The sequence below is a fragment of the Centroberyx affinis genome, unplaced genomic scaffold (assembly GCF_046629955.1).
Source record: "Centroberyx affinis isolate AG114_WGS23_722 - 3 ecotype Tasmania unplaced genomic scaffold, CSIRO-AGI_Caff_v1 ptg000428l_1, whole genome shotgun sequence".
In the NCBI taxonomy this organism is placed as follows: Eukaryota; Metazoa; Chordata; class Actinopteri; order Beryciformes; family Berycidae; genus Centroberyx; species Centroberyx affinis.
The window spans coordinates 29,661-49,119 of record NW_027279092.1 but is presented as its reverse complement, the minus strand read 5'-3'; the positions used below and the strand labels follow the sequence as shown (position 1 = coordinate 49,119).

The window sequence follows — 19,459 nt, the reverse complement described above, 5'->3', positions numbered from 1 at the left end:
CACGATGGCACGTTTTAGGTAGTTGTAGATCCACAGTTACTTTACATTTGTTGTGAGGAATAGCTTTCAGTGAGGAAGCGATATTGCCTGGCCACTATCAACATGTATCACATTGAACACAGACCAAAATCTTCCAATCCAGTCAAGAAATCTAGGTCAGGAACATGCAGGAACTATGGAAATCTAGGTCAGGAACATGCAGGAACTATGGGAATAGCAGCATTTTCTTTCAGTGGATCAAATCGTTTCTGTTTACTTCTACTGTAGAACCGTGGGATCTACATGTTCCGTATCAACAACGAACAAGTGATAGATGCCACGCTGACAGGCGGCCCAGCTCGGTGAGTGTTGCTGTGTGAAAACGCATTCGTTCCTGTCTGTTGATTAACGCATTCCTTCCTGACCAATCTATGACTGACTTTTTTTTCTCTCTCTCTCCTCTCCAGCTATGTCAACCACTCCTGTGCCCCCAACTGTGTTGCAGAGGTTGTAACATTTGACAAAGAGGACAAGATCATCATCATCTCCAGTCGCAGGATCCCTAAGGGAGAAGAGGTGCAGTGCATTAGAAACCTGGCCACCTTACATATCCATTTCATTTCACTATCATTTGTGTAACTTTTTAACGTAACAGAATAATCTAGGCAGCCTTTAACTATCTCCATCTCCTCATTTCAGCTGACCTACGACTATCAGTTTGACTTCGAGGATGATCAGCACAAGATCCCTTGCCATTGTGGCGCCTGGAATTGCCGAAAGTGGATGAATTAACGGGGAGAAAGAACGATGGAGAATTCCCTTCTCACTGGTGCCAGAACACTCCTGCGCCAAAGCCTTTGAATCCTACTTACCCAGTGCATAAGCTGTTCTGAAAGACGCGGAGGAAGACAGGCCTCCATCAATGAAAGACTAAAGCGTTGACACCTGTAGCCAAAGGTTTGAAGAGCATTAACCGATAAAAGCAACCGACCACCTCCACTAACGGCAGCCTGACGGTGGGACGATCTTTTCTGTTTTGGATTAGTGAATTATCCTTTCCTCAGCCAAAAGCAACCCTTTCCCCCCTCTACTGCTCTCGATAAGCTGACAGTGGCTGGAAACAATCCTCAACATCTACCAAATGATTCTGATCCTATTCTTCTGTCTGATCTCAATACTCATAGCGCAGAGCTCACCCGGAGCTTCGACAAAAAGCCATTTTAAATACTAAGAACGAACTAATGCATTTTTATGTTTTAAGTCGGACCTATTTCCTCTCCTACCCCACTTCCCCCTCACCTCCCAGGAAAAAGACACTTTCCCATCAAGTCATCAATGAAGACAACATGGATATTGGCTAGCTAGACAATCTTGATGTGGCTCTTGTGTAGAACTACATATGATCGATGGATAAGATGTAAGTTAATATAAAAGTTGAGATGCTATTGACCTGTGGCTCCAGAGGCACCAGATGTTTTGACTGTACGGAGTCTAAAGGTGGGTTAGTTGGACCCAGTCTACCTCATTGATTTAGTGGGAAGTGACTGCTTTGTATAAAAACTGTTAACTGCTACTGTGGAATGGGGGGGAAAGGGGGAATGTTTTTACGGGCTTAGCCTTCTCGGACAAGCAGGGAATCTTAAGCAGCAGGTTTGCTCTATCTACTCTATGCTGATGACGATTTACAATAATGAGCCAACATAATTATTATTATTCATGAATTATTTATACAGAGGAAATATATGACAGTTTTGATAAGATATTGCATTAAGATCACAATCAGAAGCTTAGTAGGTGTCCTGTATGCCACCAGATCATCCTGGATATTCATGTAGCTTTTTTTGTTCTCTCTATTTATGCATCTAGAAACCATGCTGTGTGAAAGCACAATAACATCCACCTTTTTAAGTTGCTTAAGACAGAGTAATGGTGTGAGTAAATGGCTTTAGGATCACAGGAGGATACTTAAGTCTTTCAGCAAGACTGTCAAGTTCAAGTTAACCGAGTAAAGGAAACATTTGCTTGTCGCTTCATGCATTTAAGTTCCACTTGATGAAAACTAGCCGGTGGATGCACGACTATTATCCCATTAAAAAACACTTTTTATTCCCTAACAACTCAATCTTTTCACAACTCAACCTTAAACCTTGAATCATGCCTCTTCCTCTCTGTATCATGTAGTGGACTGTTGTTAAAATTTACTGTAGTAAGTCTTCCTCTGCCTGAGTACAGCCTACAGTGTATCTACTTCCCTGTAGTGTGGTTTTTCTAGTGGTGGTACCGTCTTCTTTAGGCTGAACTGATGGCAGGGGGAGACTTATTGGAAAAAAAGGGCATTTGTTTTCATTTCTATGTAAGATGAATGAAAAATAAGTCTTTAAAGAAGGGAGCTTTACTAAAACTCCACCTTCCCATACTACTTTGTTTCCTCCTTCCCCTAACCTAAGACCTCACATGATTTAAAAATGCAAACTTGTACAAACTGTATATATATGCATTAGGGGACAGCAAACTCTTTATCCAACCCCTTTGTAATCAATAAAGTCAAAGTGTAGAGAAATAAAATTGAGAAAATTCAACCACTGGATATCATTTTATCATAAAGATAAAGCTGTGTATATATATAAATATATGTAAAATGGCAAACTAATATCTTGATATGTATATGAACCAGAGTGTTTTGCATTTACCTGTTTTTCTATTAGTGTTTTTGCTATAAGCTCTCAAAGACAAGTTTGTTAAAATAGGTATGTGAAAATGTCTGGTCTTCTCCAATCAGTTGGGACGAGAAGCCGAGGTAATTACAAAACTGTTTGCGAAAGGATCCATGTGGAAAGTCATACTTATTAGACATGAAAATCACTTATTGCATAAAGCAGTACAATGGTGCATAGCATTTGTGTATTTATGTAATATTGTTCATGTGTTTTTGTTTTTTTCTTTTTATTTATGCTACTGCTCGTTGATTACCAAAACCTGTCCCTTAATTGGTTACAATTGGATTAGTATACTCTTTGAATGGAAAATCTTGATGTGTGTTTTGCTTTTTTTTTTTTTTTTTTTTTTTTATATCTTCCCTATAGAAGTGAATGTGTTGGTAAACCTTGTGAAATGGTTACTTGGCCTAATGTATGTTATGATGTAATACTCAAAGTTAATCCCATACTTACCTGGTAATGGATTGCACTCTCATAGTATAATGGAGAACTTCTCTAAAGTGGTAGATATTGATCAAGTATCTGAGGCAGTGATATATATATTTTTTGGTATGTTTCTATTTCAAGGGAAGACCATGACAAGACATTATGCCGCTCACTGGATTTTAGCCTGAATAATTTTTACCTTCTCTGAATCTTAATTTAAGTTCTCTGCATATCTTATAATTTAATAAAGAGTTTGCTCAAATTGAAGGTTTTTTTTAACCTAACCTACTTTTTAAAAAGATGTTGCATCTGTACAGCAGAGATACTTTTAGGGAATATGAATAAATATAATGATCATTTTTATTGTATGTGGCATGTTTTGTATGGATATTATTTTGAATTGTACATATTTTTTTGAGGACGCCAGAGGTTGCATCTCTTTATATACAGCTTTCCCCTCCCTTTCCCCATCATCTTATTTCTTTGTCTGCTTTTATTTCTTGTAAAGGAAAATAAAATGCATTTTAAATATGTCTCGGTTACTTTTTTTGTTTTGCGAAGCACAAAAACTTAAGTAGCATCAGCGTATGCATTAAATTGGTATAATTGTCTCCTCATTCTTCCTTTTAGGTTAAAACCTGGTGTAGATCTGCAAACTATTTCATGTCAAGCCCAAAGTTTATATAGTGGATGTCTACCTATGGACGTTAAATCGGGTCATAAGACGGTTCAACATCTGACGCCCCTGTTGACAATGAAAACACTGCATGACCTCATAAAGGAGCAGGACATTTAAACAACAGAGCCTCCGATAAGAAAAAAAGGTATTTATTGTATATCATCTATATACACCTTTGAACTAATTCTGAAAAGATTTGCATGACATGATTTTTGAAATCTTGAAGTATTACTTATGAACAGGACGTCTGATGGTAAAATACCCATGGCAACAAACCAAACATGGACAGGAGTATTTGACATTTTGGTTCACCTGACAACAGTCTCCCATTGCCCTCCCGGCTCCCTCTCCACTGCGCTCCGCCTGCTGAACTTCTACCCATGTTACAGTAGCAGCAACATTTCTGGGGTATACACGCCCAACAATCCCAACAAAAAGGAAATTATATTTAAAAAAAACAAAAAAAACAAGACAAACAACAGGTAGGCAGAGGGAAAGACAAGTCTAAGTTCATCTACTGTAATTCACCACCTCAGCGGAGACTGAGGACCCAGTGTTTGAGACAGCATGCATAACAAGGTACTACCATGACACATTGATTCTGGTTGTACAGTTCCCGGTTCAAGTGTTAATAACCATTACATAATGCTAACAACATTAACCCAAGTCCATGTGGACATAACAGTGCAGAGCCCAAGGATGACAAACTGCCGGTGTAATACTTTCATAATCTTGTCTGCAAACACAAACAGACTCGTGTTTCACGTAGCTGCAGACCACAGAGGAGCATGACAACATGCAGTTTCACTTTACAGCATGTCCATCTTAGGAGGCCGAAGCTCTGAATCACATTTCACATCCAACAACACGTTTGATCTGATCCAATTGGAAGAATTGTCAGAATTTATCTTTATTTCTGAATAAATAGCCATTGGCAAGATTAGAGTTCAAGGTTACATGATGCTCCTAAATATTCCAGTGTCAACAAAAAGGAGATGCCACCCCAGAGGACATAAAAACAGATCTGGTTTACTGAGCTCTGACAAGAACTCAACAAGCAATTCCAACAATTATAAAAAGTACTTGCAGCAAAATGAACTGGGATCAGTAGTACCACCAAACTGCTAGAAGAGTAGCAAGTGAAAAATAAAAATCCAGCAGATGACAGTCCATTTCCTGGCACAGTTAGAAACCATGCAGATAGATCAAACGACAGACTTCTGAAAGTACCATTCAAGCAAAGTCACTGTTCAAATATCAAACTGGTGCTTGTGGCATAAAAAGGAAAAATGCATGTTTTATATACAAATCATATGTACCCATCATCAGTAGTGTCTAATGTAAAAGTCAAAAGAAAACACCCATCATGTTGTCTTTACACAAAACACAAAAATATATTTAAAAAACAGTATTTTTCATTGCCATTTCATACGCCTCTTATTTGCTCAGTGTGCATGATGTCATTGCCTATCACCAATGAGGTTACGGTAACATCCATATTTGAACTGAGTATCTTATTAAATGAATGTAATAACCCCTAATCTATCGTCTATAATATGGTGAAGACTGGGACTGAACTAGAACATGAATTTTCATATCAGACACTGGCTTGTCACATCTCATCTCACAGTGTGTTCATCAATATGAAATAAAACTATCAACAAATAAATAAAAATAAATCATCCCAAACATTATCCCTGCCACGTTTCAAACTAACATCAGAACTGGACCCCATCCGGTATGCGATACCTGCAGGTTTCACACAGGATGAGGCGGCTACAATTGAGTAAAACTCATTTCTGTTTTGTGGGCTATTCAAGTGGGGGACAAACAATCTGTCTGTTCATGCTTTAACTACCAAATGTCCAATAACAGATGATGTCAAATGAACTACAGCCTGTCCTAGAGGACATCAGCGTGTCTGCAGTCTCTTTGAAACATGCTAGTAGTCCAGGCAACATGTCTGATGCCTTTTTACATACGACAGAAATACTCTAGGAAAACAGTGCTCCAGCCTCTCTCCCCACACACTCGCAGCAACAGAATGTGACGTTGCACGGACAACAGGACAATACGTCATCTGGATTATTCTTTAACTTAACAAAACCCACAACATGCTTGACTCTTCTGGACAAGGTTAGTCCATCATGGGACAATTTCAGAGAGGTAAAAAATATCAAAACAAAAATCCCGTCACTGTACAATAGTAATAATTCCTGCCATGGGAAATGAAAACGAAGGAAAAAAAAAAAAGGTTGGGTGTGATGATATTAACAGTGGTAGTGCTGTAGTGTTGTGGCCCATGGAGAAGGGGGTTGAAGGGGCTGAGGGGGGAGGAGGAGGTGGGGGGGAAACACGAGGGAGGTGGGATGGGGGGAGGACAGGAAGGAAGGGAGGGTGATTCTCAGTAGTTTTGGCTAAAAAGGTGAGGTAGGCCTTGTCACAACTTGGAGTGTGGCTTTAAAACTGGCAGGGTTTTCATTTGCAGTCTGTCTTTAGTGTTTGTTTCCTATGGGAGTGTGGTCTGGTTGTGCGTCTCCAGCGTGCCTTTTGCTGCCGCCTGGCCCTCTCCGCCGCCCCGGCCGCTCACATCTTGACGTCCTCCTCCACGCTGAGCTGGGACAGAGTCTTCTTGATGCGCAGGGCCGTCAGTCTGGCCGCTCCGTTGGCATACCAGCACTCCCTCATGATCTTCCCCATCACACGCAGCGACTGGGCAGGAGAGAGAAGACGGGTTATAGCTTTGATGAAGACACAGCTGATGTCAAAACGTTAGTAAAGGCTGCAAGTAGATCGGTCTGCTCCAGTTTCTCTGCCATCTCAGAAAATGGGTTATATTTACAAAAAAATTGAGTTGTATTCTAAAATGAGACATCTAACAAAAAAAAGTGATACCTACGATATTACATACATACATACATTATGAAACAATAGAACAAAATGAGTTATGGTACTTTTTATAGGATAGAGGGCAACTTAATTCCTGGACTGATCAAATTAGACCACCAGATGGATATACAGTATTTTAGAAATAATGAATAATTTCCCCTTCACCCCAAAATTGCAGGGACTTCTACTGCTACATTGCAACGGCCAACTACCTACCTATATAGCATCAGATTTTTTTTATTTGATGTCAAAAGATGTCATATTCTTCCCATCAACAGCACAAAAGAAAATTAAAGTACAGAAATTAAAGTGGTGATGGAGGATTTCATGGCCAAAACATCATCTTTTTTTAGTTTTGTAACCCATTCAATCTGAATCTGTATTTTCAGTAAAACCAGTCAATCAGTATGAATTACCTCGTAGCTCTGCCACCAGTTGGGCACGTTGGGCCTCAGCCTCTGGTCACACACCACCTTCCTCATCTCTTCTATGGACGGGTCAGAGGGCACCAGGTCGAAGTAGGGCAGCTGGTATTCCTCGTGGATACCTGCGGCGCACAGCGGGGGAAGCCTGCTCAGTCACTGCGTTCACAGTTTTGTCCAGTGCTACATTACAACCACATAAAGAGTATTCCTGTTTCAGCAGCATGCGTTACTGGGTCTTACCTCCAGCATTGCAGCGACGTGCGATCTCCCAGTACACCAGGCCCAGGGCGTAGATGTCGGCACACTTGAAGGAGTCAAAGTGTTTCATGTTGATGGTTTCATCCAGGACTTCTGGAGCCATATACCTGGGATGGGCACAAAGGACGGCATAGTAATGAGTAACAGCACCAAGTGAGATTTTGTCAACTATTGGGTAATGAGTCAGGCTTCCCACACTCACTTGTTTGGAGAAATTCAAGGACTCAAAATTGGCATGTTGTGGGGTAACACGACATTGGTCAAAATTAGACATCATGGAGGCCTCATTTATTACTCATGATCTTGTCAAGTCAAGAAATCATGGTGAAATCATTTTAAAACTGCTGCTATATCAACACAAATATCCATCATAGGGTTTTCCTCAGGATATGAAGTGCTGATCCTAGGATGGAGAGCTGAGGCATATTGATGAATTTAATGCTATATTTTAATTTAGGAAAAAAAAGAAATCAAGCTCTTTCAAGGCTATCCATCCATTTAAAACAAAAAAAGACACATTATGACCTTATTTTATTTTTCTCAAATCCACAAACCTTCAAGGATTATCAAGGCCTGTGGGAACCCTGATGTATGATTATGTATGTGTGTAAGAGAGTGTGTGTGTGTGTGTGAGAGAGAGAGAAATGGGGAAACCGGTACCTCTTAGTGCCCACGCGCTGGTTAGGTGCTATGTCGATCGTGTCTGTGATGGACTCGTGCCGCACGGCCAGACCCAGGTCAGCAATGGCACACATGCCATTCTTCTTAACCAGGATATTTTTAGACTTGAGGTCACGGTGAGCAATGCCAGGCTTACCTGTAGGATAACATGTGACGTCACTAGATCTGCATCAAGTCACTAGATCTGCATCAAGAGCTCAAGAGTGGGGTGGCGTAAATGGTGCATGCTTGCTGGATATAAATAACTATTTTGTATGGATTTGTGTTCCTGCTGCGTTCATTTGTTCACTCGTTATAATTTGTGTGTGTATTTAACAAGCCTGTGAATCTCACCCTGAGTGCCAAGGATCTCCATGTGTAGATGTGCCAGGCCGCTGGCAGCTGACAGTGCCAGTTTGATCATGCCCTCGATGGTGACGGAGTAGTGGTTCAGGTAGTCAAAAAGAGAGCCGTGCTCATGGTAGTCCGACACCAGCCACAGCTGAGTCCATGTGCCATTGTCTGACAGAGAGTAAACAACAATGAGAGTCAGGGAACATGCTATTAAAGATATAGGAGTTATTAAATTAGAGTAATGGAATAAAGTTCAAACAAAGGCTAAGCTCTGTTAAATTGAATTTCAAAATATAAAACAAAATTTAAACAAATATCCACTCTACCTCTCCATCTCCTTGTCATGGCACTTCCCTCTTACGTGATTATTCTATTGCTTGCTCATAATGTCATCAATCTGGATAAATGCCTAAAATGTAAATATCGAGGGTCCAAGTCCTAACCTTTATTGTCTGCTGCAATGAAGCCCAGGATGTTCTCGTGGCGCAGCATGATTGTCTGGTAGATCTCAGCCTCCCGGAACCAGGAGCGCTCTTCTCTGGACGAGAAGATCTTCACCGCCACATCTCCTCCCCTCCACTTCCCTCGCCACACCTCGCCGAAACGACCCTTCCCTATGATCTCCTGCAGCACGATGGTCCTGGCCACCGTCCGCTGCACAAACAGGGGCAAGCCTGCAGGGGGCAGCAGACACGCACAAACAAATAGTTAACCAGTGTTTCTTGCAGACTCAATATTTTATAGATGTTGGGGGATTCCAGTCCAGGATCATTTCCAGTAGGTGTTGCAGTTTAAGAATGGCTCTTGTTTGGATATTTATAGGATGGCATTTGCACAATTGTGCTGTTACTGTAATTGCTATAAAAAAAAAGGAAACACTGCCTTAAAAAAGGGAAATCCTGGTTAACACTTTGATGTGAATTTCCTGAAAACACTGGAATATTTTCTTTCCATATCCTGTCTTGTCAATGTGTTCTGTGTGACGTGACATCTCTTGGTAACTGATATGTCTTATATGCTTATATATGCTCATGCTTGTATTCAGTGTATTTTTTTGATTATTTGATTGACATCAAAAACATGAATAAAACAAAAAAAAAAACTGAACAAAGCCAAATCCAAACTTTCTTATGAGTTTATGTCTATACACTAGGCAGGCATTGTGTACTGACCGGAGCCGGATCCGGAGGTGGACATGTCGTAGATGAGGTCCTGCAGGGTCTTGTCCTTGGCCAAGTAGAGATGGTCACAGGACGGGTCCTCCACTTCCAGCCTCTGCCTGTGGCTGTAGGCCCTCTGGTGATACTGGAACAGGAACACGCCCACCATCAGCAGCACACAGAGCAGGAACACCGGCCCCGCGATCACAGCCACCAGCTCCACCGGCCCCCAGGAGCTTCCCGGTGTCAACCAGCTCTCTTTCGTTGGGACTAGGAGAAAGGAGAGAAGGGAAAAGGAAGAAGATGGAGAAACAAACAGAGGTGACTTTCGATCCAACAGATTGAAACAGGAAACCTGTAGCACCCCCATACAAATGCAAGGGCTCCAATGTTTGTAGGGAGCCTCACCAGGGACTTTGAGGTCAACACTGTTGCAGTAATCCACGTAGCAGCAGTGTGTGTTTAGCAAGCCCTCGGCGCTCAGGCAGTAGAAGGGCTGCCCGGGGGGGACCAGGTTGTCCCGGTTGATACAGATGCGTACGTGTTGCTCCTTCCCCTGGATGTAGTACGTGGAGGCCATGCAGGCGCCATCTGTCTCGCACTCATAGCCCGTCTTCTCACAGTTGGTGCAGTTACACCGTAGAGCTGGGGGAGAGAAAGAGAGTGGGCTGGTGAGTTAAGATTTATCAGACAGCAGTGAGGGAATAGAAAAAGGTTTACAAAGACATATAAGCTGGCAAACACCGCTATGTGAGCAGTATTGTTTGTTTCATTTGCTCGTAAACACTACTTATGTAGCTTAGATATCAAATGAAATTACAACTTACACAAGGCTGGTGCTATTTTAGACTACCCATTATACCATTTTAAAGGAAGAACGCTATTTCACAAATTAAGGTTGTTATTATGTTTATCATCCATTTCACCCCTAAGAAGGGCTTCTCCATTTTGTCCAGCAGGGGGCAAGCTAATCCCACAATTCCAACCCAGGATGCAAACACTTCAGTGTCCCGTTCAGTGGTAGGCATTTGTGGTGTGCAGACACAGAGCCTGGAGTTTAGCAGCAGCAGCCAGACGGCCCTGGCGGCCCTGAAATCAGATCCTCCACTGCAGATGAACCCAAACACACTGGGTGGAGATGGACCTGCCCAGTGGGACAGACAAAGTGAAACCCAACAAGGGGAGAGGGCTCCTGCCAAATCCCCAATGCAGCATTCTGCTCCATTCCTCTCCTCTGTCTTTCTCAGACTGACTGAGAGAGCTGCCACTGTTTAGGCTAATGAGACGGGAGTTTTATTAAACACAGCACACTCCTGTGCAGGGACTTATTAAAGCTGGCACAATGGAACTCCCGTTGCCCCCATAATAAACTACAGTGGTCCATCTACACACTCAAATGAGGTTAGAGCCAGAAAGTCCGCACAAATCTGCCACATCTAAATCGGAACCAGAGTAGGTCGAGCAACTCAGGAGGGCACGGAACTGCAAACTGATTAGATTTGGACTGAAATGTGATTTTGAGTCATAGCGCATATGCTTCTCATTTAGAGTAAGGTCAGGACAAAAGACTTCTTCCTGGGTTCTCCACTCACAAATAGAGCGCAGAGCAGGACCGGGCATGGCTGGCTGGTTGCGGGACTATGGGACTAGTTTTCACATGGGAAAAACATCAGGGGAAGTGGCTGAGCTCATCTGATCCCCAGTCAGAGGTAAATGACGAACTGTCTGACAGATAACAGGGCCGTGAGTGAGGCGTGACAGGCCAAGTGCTGATGCTTGGCCAGAACAAAGACTGGACCACTCAAGACTAATCACTATGGACTTAGCGAAGACAAGACCAGGGAACAAATGGCACCTCATTCAAACACGGGAGGAGACAAAGAGCAGGGAGGAATTTCCATCCTTGTTCTCGCAAAAAAAGAGGCTCAGCATTGGTTGGACCACTGACAATCTCCGGCCCAGAGGAAAGAAAAGATTTTAAGAGTGGGAAGATTCCACTAATCCTCTGTGTGTTTTCCTGTGGGTTTCTGTGACCAGATGAGCTCACTCCTTTGCCCTGCTTGTCCCAACTGGGGTCTCTCTCAAAAGATGCCAGTGGATTTTACCACTCACTCCTTGGGACCCAGTGAGCAATCACACAGAGTTAGGATTTTTCTTAGTGCAGTTTTAGTAAAGCTCACTCCTCACAATGACAGATACACCGATTGCACCATCTGCATGTAACATCCAAGTGTCCAAAACCACAAACCCCAGTGTCATAGGAGTGGTTCCCACACAACTGAGCTGTGGGAGTTTGCATTCTGTGTGGGAGCATTTTTTGCATGTAGCGTGTTTGCTGATGATGTGTCTATGCTTGTCCACTGAGTGGTAACTGGAAATGTAAGTGGAATAAGTGAACCCATGTTTCGGTGATAGTTCTCATCTGTTAGATGTGTGTGTGTGTGTGTCTGTCTCTCTCACTCTCCTGGAGGCAAGCGGGAAAGTGGCAGGAACTCTTGGTGGAGCGTGTCCAAATTCACTACAGTTCGCATGCAGATGGAATTTCCTGCAGATTACACAGAGGTGAAGCAGGCTGGGCCTGATAAAGAGAGAAAAACAAGCCCTGTGCCACATCACGCTAATCTGCAACCTAATGGAGCAAATAGTTTAACTAAATAAGGCAGACGACAGGAGTAGGTTACAAAGCTAGGCTACTCTAGATATTCACTGTCAAATTCAGATGGCTTGAGTCCCTCCTGCCCTTAGCCTCCTTCTCAAGAAAAAAACATTTATGTGGGCATGTTATTTGTTTGTTTTCAGGCACAATAAAATTAATCAATCTTCAGCGAGTCCAGACAGGAGCCATTTTGAATCAATATATGTCAAAGACCGAGTGAACATTTTAACAGAGCAAGAGTTTTCTCCACATCACACTCACAAGAATCAAACGCGCTATAAAAAAGGGCCTCATGGCAGACAGACTCACATATGGCACCAATATACGGAAATAAATTAAGAACAGCGACCTGATCAGAACATTACAATCAGGAACGAACAGGCACATCTATCATCTAGAAGAGCGTGTGTGTGGTAAGACAGATGGCACACAGGCATACAGACAGAAGCTCAGGAAGGAAACCGAACATGGCTGAAAACACACACGTTCCCTCCTTCAGTCTGCAATGGATGGTTTGTGGTCTACCAAGAGTTTGGTTTGCGGAAAGTCTTCCCTTTCGTTATGGCCTTCACTCAACTATTCAATATGTAGCTTGCTTCCACACAAACAAGCGACAGCACCATTTAAAAAAAAAAAACGTGTCATGATGTGAAACTAAGGCGTCAAAAAATAAACCGCAAGGTAAAACCGAAACTGATGTCATGGGAGACAGTGCACTGGCAAATTATACAAACAAATGATGTGCAAAAAAGAAATCATAGCCCACTAGCATTTGCCCAAATGCCATGTTGTTTGCACAGTGCTCTACGCAACGCACTGGATTCAATATTCCTCATAAAAGCTGTACAAAACTAGACTTGCAGGAGTTTAATATCCAGCCTAAATACACATGGATCTGAGGAGAAGCCGGGTGTGTGGTTTTTGAGTGAACTCTGCTCTTGTATCCACATAATTGGTGGCCTTACACTGGGCCTTTGTGTGGAGATTAAGACGACATGAGGAGGGATTGGACTGGCCCTGTCTGAACAAAGAGCAGAGTGGAGTGGGGGAGCGGACTTCAGCATGGAGCAGAGAGGGGGGATGGGTGGCGCTCAGGGGACGGGGGCAGCAGTAACAACCCCACTGTTTTGGGGCTGCTCCGGGCCAGACAGGGTGGGGGGTGGCCTCAAATTGGGCGGGACAATACGGGGTGGGGGGGCAGCATACAGGGTAACAAGGGGGACTTACAGAGCCCCCCAGCTGCGACTGGGGTCTGCCCAAGTGACCAGCTGCGACCATCATTAAAACCCAGTCTAGACTTTGACTTAGAGGGGGGGAGGACAGGACAAGGGAACAGGGGAAAAAAAGGGAGAACACAGCACAAAGATGATTCGTTTGAGCTTCTAGTGTGAAGTTCCTATCATTCCGTTCATGTCGAGACAGGAAATGGCAGACATAGTGAGGAAGGGATTAATAAAACATTGTTGCCATAACCAGAGTCTCCCTAATTTGGACCCAGCTAAGAAGAAGAGAGCATTGTGGGAGATCCTAAAAACCACAGAATAGTCTCACCCCAAACAGCATTACATACTAAACTTGATGACCGTGTTGTGTATGTGTGTGTGTGTGTGTGTGTGTTTGTGTGCGTGTGTGTGCATGTGCTGTTCAGACCTACTCACACGGAGCAACCCTGTCACAACAGAGGTGAACCTTCCAGTATGATAAGATGATGAAGTCAGTGGAAAATATTTTAAGGGCGCTGGGTACAGGGGGGGCTGGGTTACACAAACACAGAAGGTTTCCGGGGGCTAGGCAGCGCAGACAGAGACAGTCGGTACGTGCATGCGTGTGTACCGGGAGCAGAGCACCATTACCAAAATGCACTGGCTGAAATTAGATCCATACAGATACCAGACTGAGAGCTGATCAAGACAAGCAGACGCCACCAGACAGCGTGAGTGCAACACACACACACGCACGCACACACACCACGATTGTGCCCTAATCAATGCTGGGGAAGGAGGAAAGTCATTACCTTTGTCTGCATCTCAGGGTCAGATTACTGATCTGATTCTAAAGTGAAGCCTCTGGGGCTGGGCTGCTTCTACTATCTCTACCAACCACCACCCTCTCGGCTAAATCCCATCCGGTCTGCTCTGCTGCCCTATATGAATTCAGAGGCGTACAAGTGACATCATGGGCTACTCGCATTGGACTTGAGGCTGGTGTTCAAATTCTCAAACTGGTATACCTTGACTCAAAAAACGCCCCAGTATGCGTCAGTACCTTACGCCAATGCACCTTCCATGCGACATGAGTTTAAAACACAAACAAACCTACACTTGCACGTATTAGCAGCCCAGAAATAAGATTTACAACGTTCTCCAGTTACGGCCTTTTTATGACTGTTGACGCATTTTACTTTGGCTATTGTGTAGGGTTGGGCAATACTATATTGTATTGCAATATTATTGTTCATCATCTTTCAATACAATCATATTGTGTTGAAATGAGTTATGACACACAATTCTGTTGTCTAAATTAATGATAAAAAGCAAAAGCTGATTAAAATCCAATTCCACAAAATGACATCTGAAACAAATCGGGTAATATTGTTTCAAACTTACAGATTTTTTATCATACTTTATATTACCAGGCCATTCAATGCGATGAAAATCTATTTGATTACTTAATGTGATTTTGCATATGTTGGCAGATATTGTTAGGCTATATATTGATATAGAAATAATTTCTTATGATTATCATGATATTATGTTTGCACATCACCCTGCCCAATATTGTGTAGGCCTAACAAATACACACCAAGATACAGGGTTTTACAGCAACATTACATGCTCCTAAAATAAAATATTTGCTACCCAAAAAAGGAGCACCTTTGCATATTGATGTTCATCACAGGGTTGGGTATTTTTTAATTGTTTTCCACGATCATACTCTTTTTCTTTCCAGTGCTCTTTAATTTTTCAAGCTTGGCACATGTGTGGTCTGTTTAAAATGGTGTCTCCAGAGAGCCCTAATACATGAGAAGGTATGAACGGCACTAAGAGCATCAGCTCGGTATAGGGTAGGTAATATACCGCAATACTGTATTCCCTAAGCAATAGTCTATTTGCCAACTGCCAAACTCTGGATCACAGCATTCAATCAATGCACATCATTGTTGGGAAGTACCGGAGTAGACTAGATAAGCAGACTGAACACCTTCCAGCAGAGAATTACGAGGCAGAGCAGGTCTAATCTACATTCCAACAGCAGCCAAAAAAACAAATCAAACACCTCTACAAAGAGACATGTAATGGAGGACAGGTATCGGGTTGAGCCCTATAGACACGAACTCACATAGCTACCGGATCTGTGTAGGTGTACCGTGACAATAACAAAGCCCCCCCTAATTACATTTAAATTATGGCAGAAAAGCCAGATGCCATTTTATCACCATCACGTATAAGAACACACTCTCAATTCACAAAGACAAAGTGGCCTGCGTAAATAAATGGCATGGAAAAGTAGAGCGAACAAAGGTGAAATTGCTGGTTCTGCGGTGGGAGTACTCCCTTGTGGTCCAACATCAGTAATGGTGGAGCGGGTCAGTCGGAGGCTACGCTGTCTGCTGCAGCAATTAGGGCCCTGTGCCTCCGGGCCAACGGAGGTCATTAACGACGCTGGTCATTATGGGAGGAAAACTAGACTCGGACCACTCCAGACCTGACCTGACCCAGGCTGGCTCAGTGCCACACAGCAGAAACTGTTGGTAAACACAGAAACATCTAGAGCTGTAACCATTAATCGATTAGTTGTCAACTATTAAATTAATCGCCAACTATTTTGATAATCGATTAATCGGTTTGAGTAATTTTTTAAGAAAAATAAGTAAAAATTCTCTCATTCCAGCTTCATAATATGTGAATATTTTCTGATTTCTTTACTCCTCTAGGACAGTAAACTGAATATCTTTGGGTTGTGGACAAAACAAGACATTTGAGGACGTCATCTTGGGCTTTGGGAAACACTGATCGTCATTTTTCACCACTTTCTGACATTTTATAGACCAAACAACTAATCAATTAATTGAGAAAATAATCGACAGATTAATCGACAATGAAAATGACCGTTAGTTGCAGCCCTAGAAACATTACGAAGGAGTAGGTCGCTGGGCCAGACAATAGCCTGAAATTTTGACGTTAAATCTAGACATCTAGATGAAGACGCGCTACTTCATTTGATCAGAATTTAGCTACAAGGAGCAGCCACAACAACAATCTTTCCATCTTTCCAGAGCACACCACAACAACTGCTGCATGGTTGAAAACAACTTTCCCTTTCTGAAGCTTACGCCAGCTGGAAATACAACATTTCTCCCCCTCCGCTGTCCAACTCTCTGCTCTTTACAGACACACGCCCAGGCGGGGTGTGAGGACACACACACACACACACACCTTTGAACCCAATAAGTTCCAAGCTTTCTCTGTACATTCCCTTGGCTCTGATCTGATAGGCAGGTGTACACATGTTCTAATCTAACTAGGCTGTGCTTCTTCCATCTCAACCCCTTCACATCAAATTTGACATGAAACAGCACCTGTAGCCGGGTTCTGCACTCCGTAGACAGTTCAGTTTACAAGTTGAGAAGTAGGGACTTTTCTCTTTGATTTACAGAGAGGCATGTCAGGGGATGACAGAGACTGGCAGGAGTGGTGATAGTGTGTTGAACAGCTACAAAATGAGAGTGCAGAGCCTTTAACCTGTAAAAAACACGGCCCATGCCAAGTTCTCTTTACTACCCTGAGGTGGCAGAGGGCAAGCGGAAGCAGAAGTGGGACCACAGATAACAAAGTACAGATTAAATTCTGATAATGCATCCAGGTCCATTGTATGAGAGAGAGAGAGAGAGAGAGAGAGAGAGAGAGAGAGAGAGAGAGAGAGAGAGAGAGAGAGAGAGAGAGAGAGAGGAGCAGGCGGGAGAGAAAGAGAGGGACGCGCCCTGCCTTACGGCAGTCAATGTAGTTCACAGTGCCCATATCACATTGCTACTCTGTTCTATGCACCCAGCACCTGACTGCGTCACACAGGCATGTAAGGCCCATAACACCAATGACTGCAATCCTTATGAAGTCAACAACACGTGACAAACTCATCAAACCTGTGGGTAAAGAGTATTCCCATACGGCCATACACTCACCAATGGCCTGGAATCTGTTCTAGCCCAGCTACTTACAGGTTTGTCTGGTTTCAGCCTTGTCGTGGCATAATCCATTATGTGGTGTGAAACTGTGGCTCCAGACAGACTCATGGGCCCCTTGCACGACAGCCCCTGCCAGCTGGACAAACCCATCATCACCCCCTGTCTGCTCAGGCCACACAACCTCCCCCACTCTCCCTCACACTTCACTGTTACGTTGGAGTAACCCAGTCAAACAAACTGGCCACTCAGGTGCGATAAAAGCACCTAATCATTTTCCCAGCAGTTCTTACATGAACTGACCAACCTTGGTGTACCGTGCCCTTATCTAAACTAAGCGGGGGAGGAATATATTTTATCTCTGATTCTTGGAAGGATGACTCACCCATTTAAAAACACCACATACATCCATACCAATGGATGGTGGTGCAATCATTATATTTACTTTGGCAGAGAGGGTTAATTTTTGTCTTTTCAGCATCTCATTTTTCTGTTGAGTGGCAAGTTGCAACAAGGCAAGACGGCTTCAAATGCGGAGATCACAGGAAGAGCGAAAGAACTGGGGGCCTGCCCAACCCAAGACATGTCCCTGTGCCTCAAATGAAAATCCCTTAAAACTACATGTAAAACTGGGACGAGTCTCTTTGGAGAAAAGTCGAAGATCAGTAGAAATGCTGCAGAGACAAACAAAACACAAGTTTAGTGCACCATATGCCCAATTATAGCTGTAGCTACTCATTTATGGTGTGGAGTGGGGTATCAGCTGCTCCAGCAGACAGGGAGGATTCAGGCTGTGGCAGACCCACAACTGGCGCCTCAAAAGACCCCACTTGCCACATTTCCATCACAATGAACCCAGACTTCAACTCTGACTTCTGTCTGGGATGGCTGAATGCACGGCTGTTGTCACCCTACGCCAGCATCCACTTTCTGCTAGAGGTCACTAAACAGCCTTTTCACTCCTTACAAATGGACACGAATGGAAGAACTACCACTGTTTACTTTCACAAACACATATTTCATGCACAGACTAGGCCTTCACTGAATGACTGGTTTCTCTTGTTTGCAACGTGGAAACCAATGCTGACAAAATGTGACTGATAACACTGACTATTATATTCACTATCATCAAACACTGTTGTACCCAACTACTACACCCAAATATAGTCACGAGCCGACATGAGATTGTTTTGTAAATATCTAGCATAACAGCCGCCGAGAGATAACTTCAACATCAACAGCGGCTTGTAGATTAATATTCCCCAGTTGGATTTCCCATAGGCCATATGCAATGAAACGATTTTGTTTCAGTCGTGTAGCTAGCAAATAGAGCAATATTATTGACAATATTCAACTTTGGATAGTTCGCTAGCTAGCTAACGTTAGCAGCCGCCTCGAAACAAACAACCCACCATGTTGTTGTTGTGGTTTAGCTGCTTCACGTTGGTTCATGTTCAATAATATTAATTAACACGTCGGCTATTGCCAGTCAATATAAATCACAATCAATTGCCAACAAACAGACCGGCTTCTGATTCATGCAAACCGAAGCCGTTTAAGGTTAACGCTAGCTAGATAAGGTTAGCCAAATCCCAGATACACAGCGCCATGATGATGAGCGACAACAGGCGATGCCCAGTCCGGGAAAGCCGCCTTACAAAACACATCGAGACAAAAGCCGGAGAGGTACACAGATCCAACTTACCATTACCGACAGCTACTAACCCAAACAGGGCCAGTAACGTTAAGGTAATCTGTTTTAGAGCCATTTCTTCAGAATTCCCATCTCTCCACATGAAATGCGTCCAAAGTGTGTCGTTATCAACACGGCCCGACCTGAAACACAACCACAGTCCAACCACACACCACACCGCCAGATACTAGCCAGCCAGCCAGGCGAGTGACGTGGTTAAAGGGGTGTGCGTGCAGCTTTAAAGGGGAGGGCCATTTGTTTTCTCCGTGCTGTGCTTGTCCTCTTCTTACATCGAGGTCAGTGATGTAGTGCTAAAATGATTACATCCTCCAGTCCGTGATCATCAGGAGGCAAACAATGACTATTATATACATAAATCAAATA

At 43.2% G+C, this 19,459-nt stretch overlaps 2 protein-coding genes across 3 annotated transcripts in view; one reads left to right on the top strand and one right to left on the bottom strand.

Moving 5' to 3' along the window:
- Positions 1-3,627, top strand: part of kmt2d (lysine (K)-specific methyltransferase 2D) — a 32,025-nt gene extending 28,398 nt beyond the window's left edge. For both annotated transcript variants that reach the window (XM_071516693.1, XM_071516692.1), the window contains exons 53-55: positions 268-341; positions 447-555; positions 679-3,627. In XM_071516693.1, coding sequence (XP_071372794.1) covers positions 268-341; positions 447-555; positions 679-771 — 276 coding nt within the window. In that variant the 3' untranslated portion in view covers positions 772-3,627. The remainder of the gene's footprint in view (positions 1-267; positions 342-446; positions 556-678) is intronic.
- A 331-nt stretch (positions 3,628-3,958) lies between these two features.
- Positions 3,959-19,243, bottom strand: acvr1ba (activin A receptor type 1Ba). Its single transcript, XM_071516691.1, has 9 exons — positions 19,088-19,243; positions 9,956-10,192; positions 9,560-9,817; positions 8,831-9,061; positions 8,388-8,555; positions 8,034-8,190; positions 7,356-7,480; positions 7,107-7,237; positions 3,959-6,513 (listed from the first exon to the last, which is right to left on the bottom strand). Exons 1-9 carry the CDS (start codon positions 19,176-19,178, stop codon positions 6,388-6,390), a joined length of 1,524 nt encoding a protein of 507 aa, XP_071372792.1. The 5' UTR covers positions 19,179-19,243; the 3' UTR covers positions 3,959-6,387.
- Between the last annotated feature and the right edge of the window lie 216 nt (positions 19,244-19,459).

Coding starts and splice junctions, on each gene's coding strand:
- acvr1ba (XM_071516691.1), bottom strand. CDS start 19,178: ATGTGGAGAGATGGGAATTCTGAAGAAATGGCTCTAAAACAGATTACC. Junction 9,818..9,955: donor TGTTGACCTCAAAGTCCCTG/GTGAGGCTCCCT, acceptor CCTTTCTCCTAG/TCCCAACGAAAGAGAGCTGG. Junction 8,191..8,387: donor GGAGATCCTTGGCACTCAGG/GTGAGATTCACA, acceptor GTTATCCTACAG/GTAAGCCTGGCATTGCTCAC.